This window comes from Thalassophryne amazonica, chromosome 1 (genome assembly GCF_902500255.1).
Source record: "Thalassophryne amazonica chromosome 1, fThaAma1.1, whole genome shotgun sequence".
Lineage (NCBI taxonomy): Eukaryota > Metazoa > Chordata > Actinopteri > Batrachoidiformes > Batrachoididae > Thalassophryne > Thalassophryne amazonica.
The window spans coordinates 55,467,655-55,479,518 of record NC_047103.1 but is presented as its reverse complement, the minus strand read 5'-3'; the positions used below and the strand labels follow the sequence as shown (position 1 = coordinate 55,479,518).

General features: G+C 42.2%; 1 protein-coding gene across 2 annotated transcripts in view; it reads right to left on the bottom strand.

Moving 5' to 3' along the window:
- Positions 1-216: 216 nt before the first annotated feature.
- The window catches only part of crispld1a (cysteine-rich secretory protein LCCL domain containing 1a), a 113,494-nt gene continuing 101,846 nt past the window's right edge, over positions 217-11,864 (bottom strand). For both annotated transcript variants that reach the window (XM_034170295.1, XM_034170302.1), the window contains exon 15: positions 217-1,169. In XM_034170295.1, coding sequence (XP_034026186.1) covers positions 1,118-1,169 — 52 coding nt within the window. In that variant the 3' untranslated portion in view covers positions 217-1,117. The remainder of the gene's footprint in view (positions 1,170-11,864) is intronic.

Sequence of the window (11,864 nt, the reverse complement as noted above, 5' to 3'; positions counted from 1 at the left end):
AGATCTCAGGAACGTGGACAGAAAACAGAACAGAAAGTAATAAGAAAGGCAAATGCACCCTAGCATTAATTTAAAATCTGATTAACATTTAACATTCTCATTGGGAGAGGAGTCTAATTCTCGCCCAAAATTAAAAATTGATGAGACCATATCCTTCTCATTGGGTAATATGACCAAAAGAAGCAATACATTTAATAACACTGCACCTAAAAGAAGTGTGCTTTAAATATTTTATTGAAAAATTAACTTTTTCTAAAAACCTGGGATAGGAAAATGTATATGTAATATAATTATCTGGTCAAATTATATTATGAGCCAACAATATATTTAACTGCCCATGATATTATTGCAGCTTGAAAGAAAACAGAGAGGTGATAAAGTATTAATGGGTACATTTATTGCTGTACTATTACCATTTCATTACATCACAAAATATGAAACTGTTAAATAGTTCTGCTTGTGTTTCTGTCAGGGAGATTAAAACAGCTTTCCAATGAAATGAACGAAAAAGAAAAGCACCAAAAGATGAGTGTACTTCCTGACCTGCAGGGAGTTTGAACCGAAATGCATTATTTTGAGGAAAATTAAACAACCAACAAAAAAGTGAAACAATAAGCAGTACCATTAACAATGGAAACCTTAAAACACATAGCAGCATCCTTTATAAACCATACGGATATGCATAATTTGTTTGCATATCTTTAAAAAGTACAAAATATGACATATTTCCAGAGAACCAGCAAAAATGTGCCAAATGTAAAACATACAAAAATGATCCTGAAGTACCATTACAATTACTGATATTTTCTATAATTAGCACTTATAAACATTTATTTGAAAGACAAAACAAAGACAAAACAAGTGTGATACTATAAAAAATATGTACAACACAATTATAGCAAACCATTCAGAGATATTTACAATATTAAAAAAATAAATTGAAACTCCATGACAGCATGTGCTGACATTTCTAGTTTTTGCTGCTCAGTTTTATGCTGTTATAAAACCAACCCCGAACCCCTGTAGTGCAGCAAAACCAGAAACATTTCAGCCATGGAGTATGATGACAGGACTTGATTCCCAATACATCCAAGAGGGCTTTGTGTGTGTGCAGCACTCAGATCACAGCGAACACCCGGAACGCCTTCCCCCCAGGAGGGTTTTGGAGACTGTAGACAAAGCAACAACATAAAGTTAATACTGGTACACAGTGTGCACTGCCGATGACAGATCAACACAAACTGACTGATTTAAAATTTTCTAGAGATTATCCATGTGTCTGGCAGTATGATGTTCCTAGGCATAAGAAAACTCAAGGCATTAGAGTTGGGACCATAAACTTATCTCCTTATATGATATGTATCACAAAACCTGGGTGCCAATTCAAAATGTGTTGCGATTCTTAAGAAATGTGATTCTACAAGTATTGCAATTTGATATTATATTGTGATTTCTATTTGAGCTTTATAAGACTCAATGAAGGGGAAAAATTAAATAACACACTTCTCGAAAATGTATATGACAAATAAAATTTACAAAAACAATGCACATCACATTTGAAGATTTTTCACGAGGAGAATTGTATTGCATACTTGTATATCATAATTAAAACACATTTTGTAAGTAAACTGCTGCCTGTCAGTGTATCTTTCATAACCCTAGAATTGGCTGCATAAAAAGTCATAAAGATAGTTAGCATGAAGGTTGCACAATGGCAACTTAAACAGTTTATCAGAGTGTCTACCATGGTGCACTGGACAGTGAAACTCTTCTTGCTATTTTAAATTACTCTAAGCTGAGCCCTGCGTCTCTGCTATCAAGCCAGCCATGGGCCACTCTGAGATGACCAGCCATGTGCCCAGCCAAGACAGTTGGCTGCAGTGCAGTCCCAGCTCCCCAACTTTGCCAATCCATGTTTGGCTTACAAACTGTCTGGAAAAATCAATATTCAAATAAAGACTCAACCTCATTTTAATTGTTGCACTCTCTGGCTGCCACTCATTAAAGTAAAGAATGATCAGCGTTATTTATAATTTGATTGAAGCAGAGGTGATGTCATGTAAGGCAGCTTCCCACTGCAGATTTTTGGCCCTGATTACCTTCCCGATTCCAAAAATTCAGAAATCAGTCCTGATTTATCATAATAACAGGTTAAAGTTGTGTGTCATTATTATACAGCAGGTTAGTGCAGACCACAAATGAATTTGAACACAGCTCATAACACAAGATGTTCTAAGCATGTGTACAACAAAACTGTATGCAGATGATGCACTAATGTGTGAGGATATTGCAGTACTTTTCCACACAGCTAAAATGTATCTGTTAACATCTGAAAACTGCCTTCTGCTGAAGAGTGCGGCATGTTAATGAATGTATGTAATATTTCCAGAGGAGATTTACAGAAGTCATTAAACGATGAGTCTGAACATGCACCTGCACATGCGCATGCACACACACACACACACACACACACACACACACACACACACACACACACACACACACACACACACACACACACACACACACACACACACACACACCACTGTGCACCTCAATTAGGCCGATATTGGACCCGATCTGTACCCTCCGACAATCTTAGGGACGCCCTGACTATCGTGATGTCTCTAAAGATAATCGTGTCAGATATTCCTGGCGTGTGTGATTTGTTAAGAGTGCACTAGTCTGCTCAGAAGGACGTCAGGACCGCTCGGACCTCAAATTGTGGATATTCAACATGTTGGATTGTCTTGGCCCGATATCACAGCATGTGTGGTGTCCCTTGAGCACAAATGAGCACGCAGCCTGCTGTATGTGACGTGTAGCCAATCAGAAAGTGAGGTGACGGACACACGGGAATCCAAAATCTTAACGGCTGTCATTGCAGAAAAGAAAGTCCGGTGGTCGTGCTGTCTCCACTCCTTTAACCAACGCCTTTTCTTTTTGTATCATGTTTTTCACAGTTAGAAATAGTCAACAAACTGCCTGCCCTGTGAATGTTCGTGTGTGAAATCTGCTTGGGTGTGTGGTGACTGCACAACACACACTGTATGACCAAAACTGTTAGATCTATGATTTTTTTTTTTTTATCACCATGTGTGGGTTCTCTCAGGTATTGAAAACCTACAAACAATTTTAAAATCTTGCCGTGTGAACCAGGCACAAATGAACTTTAATGTATCAGATCAAGCCAAAAACTAAAGGTGTGTTGCCAATGTAATATACACCTGTCTGCCACCTGCTGTACATGTCTGGGATTGTTGCAGGATTAGGTAAAGTTACATCTAGCCTAAAATGAGTTTGTATGTCTCGTGTCCAACCAAGGCCACTGCTGCTTGTCTGGCATGCTGAAGGTCTCTGAGCAAACATATCAGTCATTATAATTAATTCTGAAGTTAAAGGAGGCAGAAATGATATATGGATGTGAACAATCAGACATCACAGCAGAGGGACAAAGATAAATGTGGTGTCAAAAATACAGAGAGTACAGAAAAATACCCCTGTATGTGTGTGTCCTCCACGCAGGCCTTCTGAAAAAAAAACCCCCAATATCTAAAAACAGAATGCACCGTATGTAGGTCAGTTTTAGTGTGAAACAGAAGCTGGTACGAAGCTGTGAGTGTATTGCTGCTGTCAGCTGGTGCAACATGAATTCGACACAAGCTCTCAGGTTATTAACATCAGCAGTCAGTCATCAAGCGGTTGTTCTTAATAAAGTGTAAAATCATGTAGAAGAATTTTTAGGTCCATATTTGAACTGTGATGAACTATCAAGTGTCCTGATCCGAACTGTATGTCCTCTGGTTGAACTAGCAGGTGTTCAACCCAAAAAAAGGGCTCTATTAGTCATTCAGTCTGTCAGGGGCTTTCCAAGGCCTTTTAGGTGCTTTCCCGCAGGCCACGTGCAGGGGCCTCAGGCCAGCTGCACGTGTGGCTGAGGCCACGTGCGGAGGGGGCCTCAGGCCAGCTGCACCTGTGGCTGAAGGTCTTTTAAAAAAATCAGTTGTAAATCCTTCATGTTTTAATGGGAGCATTTGTCACATTGAAATAATGGCCTAACACCTGCTTAGGGTTCACTAGAGGACGCTTCCAATAGAAAACCATGTCTTGGGAATGAAATAAATAAAAAAGTCGAAGGAGGAGCGATGCCCGCGGGTCTCCAATAAATAGACGAGCGCGGTTGTCATATTCAGTCTCTCTAGAGGACTCAGTTTGTCTAAGCTTTGTGTCGAAGGCTTAAATAAACTTAAAAACTCTGTGCATTTTATCTTGCTTAAGGCTGAATTATTCTAAAGTGTTGTGTCCTTTTTTCTAGCATATCACTTGCAATTAGTTTGTGTTATCTAAAAGAAGACATCCCGAGAAGACTAAAGACGAGCCGCGACAGAACTTGGCGAGCCAGCTTCAGGAGGGTCCAGGGGCATTCCGGCAGCCTGGGGCAGTCCAGCTCATCCCTCCAGACCGTAAATAACAGTGATCACGACTAAAAGGTAAGCAGAAACCTTTTATAATTTCTGCACGATCTGGAGGAGTGAGTCGGGATTTCCGCCCAAGTTGACAGGTGATATTTTTTAATTGCCTCTTACCCAAAAGAACCTGGACTAAGAAAATTGATAAGAGACTAAAAAAGATAAGATTGAAAATTATCAGGCCTTGTAGATAAAATGCTCAGAAGGTGTGTGTGTTCCCGGGAAAAAGAATGTCTATGTGAGTGAAAGGTCAGGAATGTTCATGAACTCTGGTGCGGAAAAAGAGTGCGTGAAGAACTAACCTGAATGCTTGGAGAATAATTGGTGTTGAAATTCGTTACTAACGTGCCGGCTGATAGCATGCGCTGTAGGGGTTAATTTAGGGGAGTATACTGACAAATAGATACAAGGTAATACAAGGTTATTTAAAGAGTTTAACAGAGACTGAAGTGAAATAAGTGAGAAAAAGAGTTTAACAGAGAATACGTGCAGAGGAAGCACAAGATAAGCGCCTGAGGGGGCGCAGTAGAAATACCGTACGTGATAAAGAGATTTAAAAGTGCAAAGTGGCACAGCTGACAGTAAGTAAAAGAGCTCAATAAAGGACGTCATTTTTTAAGAAAAGAGAAAAACTATAAAAAAAAAAAAATAAAAAAATAAATGAAGAGTTAGTGCAGAATACATGAGAATTAATGAAGCAGAAAATAGTGCAGTAAGGCACCAGATACACGCTTGTGGGGCGTGGGAGAAGAATAAGTAATTAAGTACACAGTAATATGAGTTTTTTATAAGAAAAGAAAAAGAGAATATTTTCAGTGCAAAGGCACATTAAGCTCACGAGGAGCTCAGTAAGTGAAAAAAAAAAAGGTAGAAGAAAGTGCAGAAAGGCACAGGATACGCACGCGAGGCGCGGTAAGGCGTAGAAATAAATGAAATATTGTATGCTCAGAAAGGAGCTTGTGAAAATAATATAGTAAGCACAGGATACGCACGCGAGGCGCGGTAAGGCGTAGAAATAAATGAAATATTGTATGCTCAGAAAGGAGCTGGTGAAAAATAATATAGTAAGCACAGGATACGCACGCGAGGCGCGGTAAGGCGTAGAAATAAATGAAATATTGTATGCTCAGAAAGGAGCTTGTGAAAATAATATAGTAAGCACAGGATACGCACGCGAGGCGCGGTAAGGCGTAGAAATAAATGAAATATTGTATGCTCAGAAAGGAGCTGGTGAAAAATAATATATTAAGCACAGGATACGCACGCGAGGCGCGGTAAGGCGTAGAAGTAAATGAAATATTGTACGCTCAAAGAGGGCTTGTAAAAAGTAATATATGAAGTTGCTGACAGCGCCGGAGAAGCTGTCTAACGTGAAGAAGAGATACATGCTTAAACAGAACACATTGGTGTTAAGTGAATAAAAAGGTTGTTTAAAGCCGCGGAGTGAAAAGTGGCAGAAGTCTAGATAGGGATATATAGAAAGTTGTTTTTAATAATTTTTGTGTATAAAGCTGTTGAAAATTGTGTGTGGGAGAATGGAGAGTAAGCGGGGAGGTGCAAGCAAAAAGCTGTGAGGGCTTGCAAGCTGGCTGACATACAAGATTAATGTGAAAGAGTACGAGGGGGAGGTATTTAGACCCAACAGGAGGACTTGGGAGGTGCATGACAGGCAGAGAGGAAAGTGTGAAACAGAGACAGAGAAGAAAAAGACAGGAGAAGAGTGCTATGTAAATATATTATTTCAAAGAAAGAAAACTAATAAACAAATATAGCAGAAAAAGACTAGAAGCAGAAAGTTAAAAAAATTAGAAGGAAAATAGAAAGTCGGGAGCAAAGACATTAGGAAGTGTTAGGGTTGTAAGAGGATTAAATAAATAAAATTGGTTATAAATCAAAAGAGATAAAGCTTAGATTATAGTGAAAAACCTGACAGACTGATCAATGCTTGGGACAGTCATTGATGGGAGACTTAAGTGATGATGAAATAATACTCCCAGAACATTACTTGACTGACGGAGACATCGAAACCCAGGGAATCAGGACACATTTTTGGCTGGAAAGGACCTATTTTGACAGGGTAGGAGCAGAACATTGGCAGGACGAACAAGAGATCAATCAGAAATTATGGCAGATTACTAAGGTAATCAATCTGAAGCAAAAGAAAGAACAATTCCCTCTAATTAATTGGGAGCTGCTGATAAGACGTCTGTGGCATCAGGGTTTAACCCCGTGGCTGGAGCTGCTTTGTGCTGATCCTAATAAAGAACTTAGCATACCATTACATCATTTAATAACACTGCCAGCCGATCCAGGTGAAGAACTGTTTCCTAGGTTGACTCTGACTGTGGTCCCAAGGAAGGTTCGGTGGGAAACAGGTAAATTTTCGTATTTAGTTAAAGAAAAAGAAGACGGGCATAGCAGTTGGAAATTTAATCCTTTAAGGGTTTAAAATACAAAACAGGTGTTACAGCCAGCAAGTTATTGGTCTGGATCAGGACAGCCCCTGAGGGACTACCAGAACACCATAGAAACACCTCACATAGCGTTTGTCAGGGTTACATGGGTAACTCTCAAGGTCAAGGTCGGGAAAGTACCCCGCTGGACTTAGTACTAAGAAAATATCCAGGAAAACGCACTAAGGCCAACCAATGTATGAGAAAGTGGCACAAAAGGTCACATGGGGGCAGGCAATGGCCTTTGGAGGGATCATTTGATCCGGTGATGTGTGAAGCAGTTGCGGTAGAAATACAGAAAAAAGAAATTAAAGATCAGCAGAAGAACGTAAATAACAACAAAAAACGCACTGAAGAAAAAGAAGTTTTGGCCTTGTTCAAGCAGGAAGCACAGAGGCTACAGCAGAAAAGAGAAAAAATGACAGAGGAAAGATCCAAAGAGACTAAAGCCAGTGCACCGAGCTGGGAATCAGAGCCACCCCCATATAAACGTCATGATATGGGAAAGACAGCAGGACAATTTGTATTAGGAACTCGTGAAGAGGACCAAGGCATGGATGTGGAGGGCAAATTCACACTGACACTAAAAGCTCGAGAGCCACAAGGAGACAGGTCCTCAGTCTGTCAAATGGATCATACAAGGTCTCCAAGTCCGAAAGTAAGTGGTCGCACACCACGACCAGCAGGGGGGGCCACAAATAACAGTGACACGGAGGCAGACGAGGATAAAGAGAGAGACCTGAAGGCTCCGCCTGCACATCGAGGTCCACTGAAAACCGTCCCCTCCCACCATAAGTCAGCCGACTGGACCTTCACAGGCTATAGAGGCTCCGAAGAGTGGCACAAGAGCTTCTGTGACACACTGGATCTGGCCAGAAGAGATAATGAAGAACTAGCTGAGCAACTTCGGCTAGCGAAGGAAAGAATACAAAGACATAGGGACGCCGAGGAAAGAAGAATATTACAACAATCGACGCCCAATCAAGGGAATCACATTATAGAGCCACCCACCCGAAAAATTTCTGGTGAGATCATCATTGAGACTGCAAAAGAGGCCCGACTCAGGCAAAGACAACAATGTGTAGCCAAAGACATAGCGGCTTTAGAACAGAATATAACCGACTGGATGGACTGCCTGGAACCAGTCAGTCGCACTCGATCTGGAAGACAGTATGGAGCCCGCACAGAAGAAGAGGAGGACGAAGACCTCATATGCCCATTGGTGGTTAGAAATGGTCATCATGTGTATACCCCATGGAGCTGGACAGACATGGTGGGGCTGGCCAACAGGCTGCCAGACATCACCCAAGGAGCTGGGAGATGGATAACTGCCTTAGAAGAGGGCACTGCAGGGGTAACCTTGTCTTTAGGTGACATAAAAGCCTTGCTAATGCATGTCATGGGAAAACATGACACTGAAGAATTGGCAGGAAAGGTTGGACTAACACAAATGATGGGCACTAATCAACATGATGAAGTCCCCTTTAATCGCTATAGAAACCCCATGTGGGAAGGACTGAGAAGAAAGTACCCTGAGGTCTTGGATCCCTCTAAATTGGATGATGAGGAGTGGACACCTGAAGAGTGCCCAAAGAAGTTCCTGCATCGATTCCAGAAGAGATGGGCGGAGGAAACAGGAAATGCATGGAACCATTCTCCAGCAACTGAAATCCTGTTTAAAATAACTGTAAAAAAGGCTCTACCAGATGAGGTTCAGAAAGCCCTAGATGGAGTCGTGGGGCTATCGAAAATGAATTGGGCTTTATACTCTGAGCATATTTGTCACCATCTTGAAATCTACAAGAAAGAAAAACAAAAAGAAGAAGATGCAGCAAAATCCCTGACGAAAAAATTGGTGCGGATGCAGTTGGGAGAGCTAACCAAAGTCAAGAAAGAAAAAACAAAGACCCAGGCACCAATGATGACCCCTGTTCCTTCTGAGTCGGCAAGCACAGGCCCTACGGCAAACACTGCTGCCACCATACAGGCACCTGTGGTAACAGCCACACAGAGCCCCCAAGGAGCAGCAGCGAGCACTGCTGCAGGAGAAGTCTCAGCACCAGTGGAGCATCACTATCACTACCATAGCACTGGCACACCCGGAAATGGACCCACCTACAGTCATGGGTGGAGAGGAGAGTCACGGAACTTTCAAGGTCAAAGAGGAGGGTGGCGAAGAGGATCTCGCCAACCTTCATTTGGAAGCAGATTCCAAAACTCAGCTCCCAGGAACAGTCAAGCGGGACCGCCTATGGGACCAACACCCCCAATAGGGGATCAACCCTCTAATGAGTGTTGGAGCTGTGGACAACCTGGACATCGAATGAGAAATTGTCCGGCCCGACCTTGGGTTGGACCCTCTGCCTATTGGCAATAGGGAGGCCTAGAGAAGACAGAGGGGGAAACGGTGGCATTGGCTATTTCGATGATACCCAAGGAAGAGCCAACCGTCACCGTTAATATACAAAACAGAGATTTCCCTTTCATGGTGGATACAGGGGCAACATACTCTTGCATAGGGAAAATGGGCGCTCATCTCCCCCTCTCTGGGTCTGTAATTAAGACCATCGGCTTCTCTGGGAAAACTCAAATAATACCGTTTACACGCCCACTTCCTGTAATGATTGCAGGAAAAACAATTGAAGCACCCCTGTTATACTCACAAAATACACCTGTGAATTTGCTGGGAAGAGACATTTTATGTAAGCTACAAACCCAGATAGTGTGTACCCATCAAGGACTGCAAATACACTTTCCTGACGAAGCACTCGCCAACATTATGGTGCTTATGGACATGGAAAACAAGGTCCGACCTGTGCAACCCATGGTATACTGGCTGAAGTTACAACCAGAAAATTCAAATCTTCAACTGCAATGGGAAAAATGGAAGCCCTGGGCCGAACAACACTATGAAGCAGTATGTACATCTAGTTTACCTTTACATGTCACCCTGATGTTCGATGCCAAACAAGAACAAACTGACTATGCATGCTGCTGGGATGCATTGATGAATCAACGGCTGTTTCACATAACCACCACAGAAATTTATTTAGGCCCCCAAGGGGCCGCAGCTTCTGTCAAGCTAACTTCAGCTGAACAACAATGGTATCAAGTGCCGAATGCCACACCTCATGTGACCCTTTTACTCTCAGAAAAGTACGAATCCCATGACCTAGGTCCAATGGTAAAGACAGCCTCAGAAGTTGAAGAATGGCAAAACATGGAAAGTCCACAAGTACATCTGTCAAAAGACCAGCAGTTTATACGAATTAATTTAAAAGTAAATGATGAGGCTATAGCTCAAAAAGTGGAGCTCAATCCTAGACCAGAGGGACAGATGGTGTTATCGGCCCAACAAGAGAAATTGTTAGAGCAAATACCACCAGTGGTGTGGTCCAAAAGCAAAACGGATGTAGGACTAGTAAAAACAGCCTTACCAGTAAAAATAAAAGTAAAACCGGGAGCAAAACTGCCTCACCAAAGGCAGTATCCATTAAAACCTCAGGCTATTGAAGGCATAAAACCAGTAATCAAGGGACTAATGGCAGCTGGAGTTTTAATAAAAACTGCAAGCCCATGCAATACTCCTATCTACCCTATCCCTAAAAACAATACCAAAGAGTATCGGCTGGTACATGATCTGCATCCTATCAATGCAATTATAGAAATGGATGCACCTATAGTACCTGATCCGCATACTATACTATCAAGCATCCCTGCTGGAGCAAAATGGTACACAGTAATCGATCTGTGTTCAGCCTATTTCAGTGTGCCTGTGCACCCAGACTCACAACATTTGTTTGCATTCACATTTCTGGGACAACAGCTAACGTATACACGGCTACCTCAGGGACTGAACCTGTCCCCAGCCATCTTTAACAAAGTCCTGGCTGAAGATTTACAACACCTTGACATACCCAGTACATTGGTGCAATATATGGATGATCTCCTTATTGCATCAGAGACTCAAGAACAGTGTGAAAAAGATTCATTAATTGTATTGCATGCATTGGCAGATGGAGGTCATAAAGTAAGTAAGGACAAATTGCAGTTCTGCAAACAACAAGTAGAATACTTGGGAAGACAGTTGTGTGGGACCACGCGATGTATAGCCCCAAGCCAAGTGGAGGCTATAATCAAGGCTCCCAAACCCCAAACAGTGGGACAGATGTTTTCATTCCTTGGGATGGCAGGGTACAGTCGGCCGTGGATTTGTGATTATGCTATAAAAACTGCACCTTTGCGTGCCATGATTAGAGCAGTGGGGCAAACAAGCAATGCAGCTCTCCTCGTCTGGACAGATGAGGCAACGGGAGCTTTTGAGGCCCTAAAAACAGACATGCAATCTGCTCCCGCGTTAGGTAACCCAGATTATGGGAAACCTTTCCATTTGTATGTTACTGAAAAAGCTGGTTATGCTTGTGCTGTACTAATGCAGGAAACAAATGAAGGAAAACAACCATTGGCCTATTATAGTACAAAGCTTGACAACATTGAAACAGGATTGCCACCATGCTATCAGGGTCTAGCAGCAGCTGCCTTTGCATTTCAAAAAGCATCATCCATAATCATGGGACATGCAGTAACGTTGTACACGTCGCATCAGTTACATGCCCTGCTAACCAGTCAACGTTTTGTCTTAACACAAGCTAGACGCACTGGATATGAAGTTGTGTTGTCCGCTCCAGAAATAACAATACAACGTTGTCACACGGTGAATCCCGCCACCAAATTGACCACACCGTTAGATGGTACTCCACATAACTGTGTGGCAGAGACAGAAATTTTTGAGAGCCAGAGAACATTTGTATAATCACGCCATAGATGCAGATCTAACCCTGTTCGTGGATGGCTCATGCTTTCGGGATGCCGCGGGATTGCATGCGGGTATGGGGATTGTTAAACTAAACACGGATGGCGAAACCTTTGAATTACTGGAGTC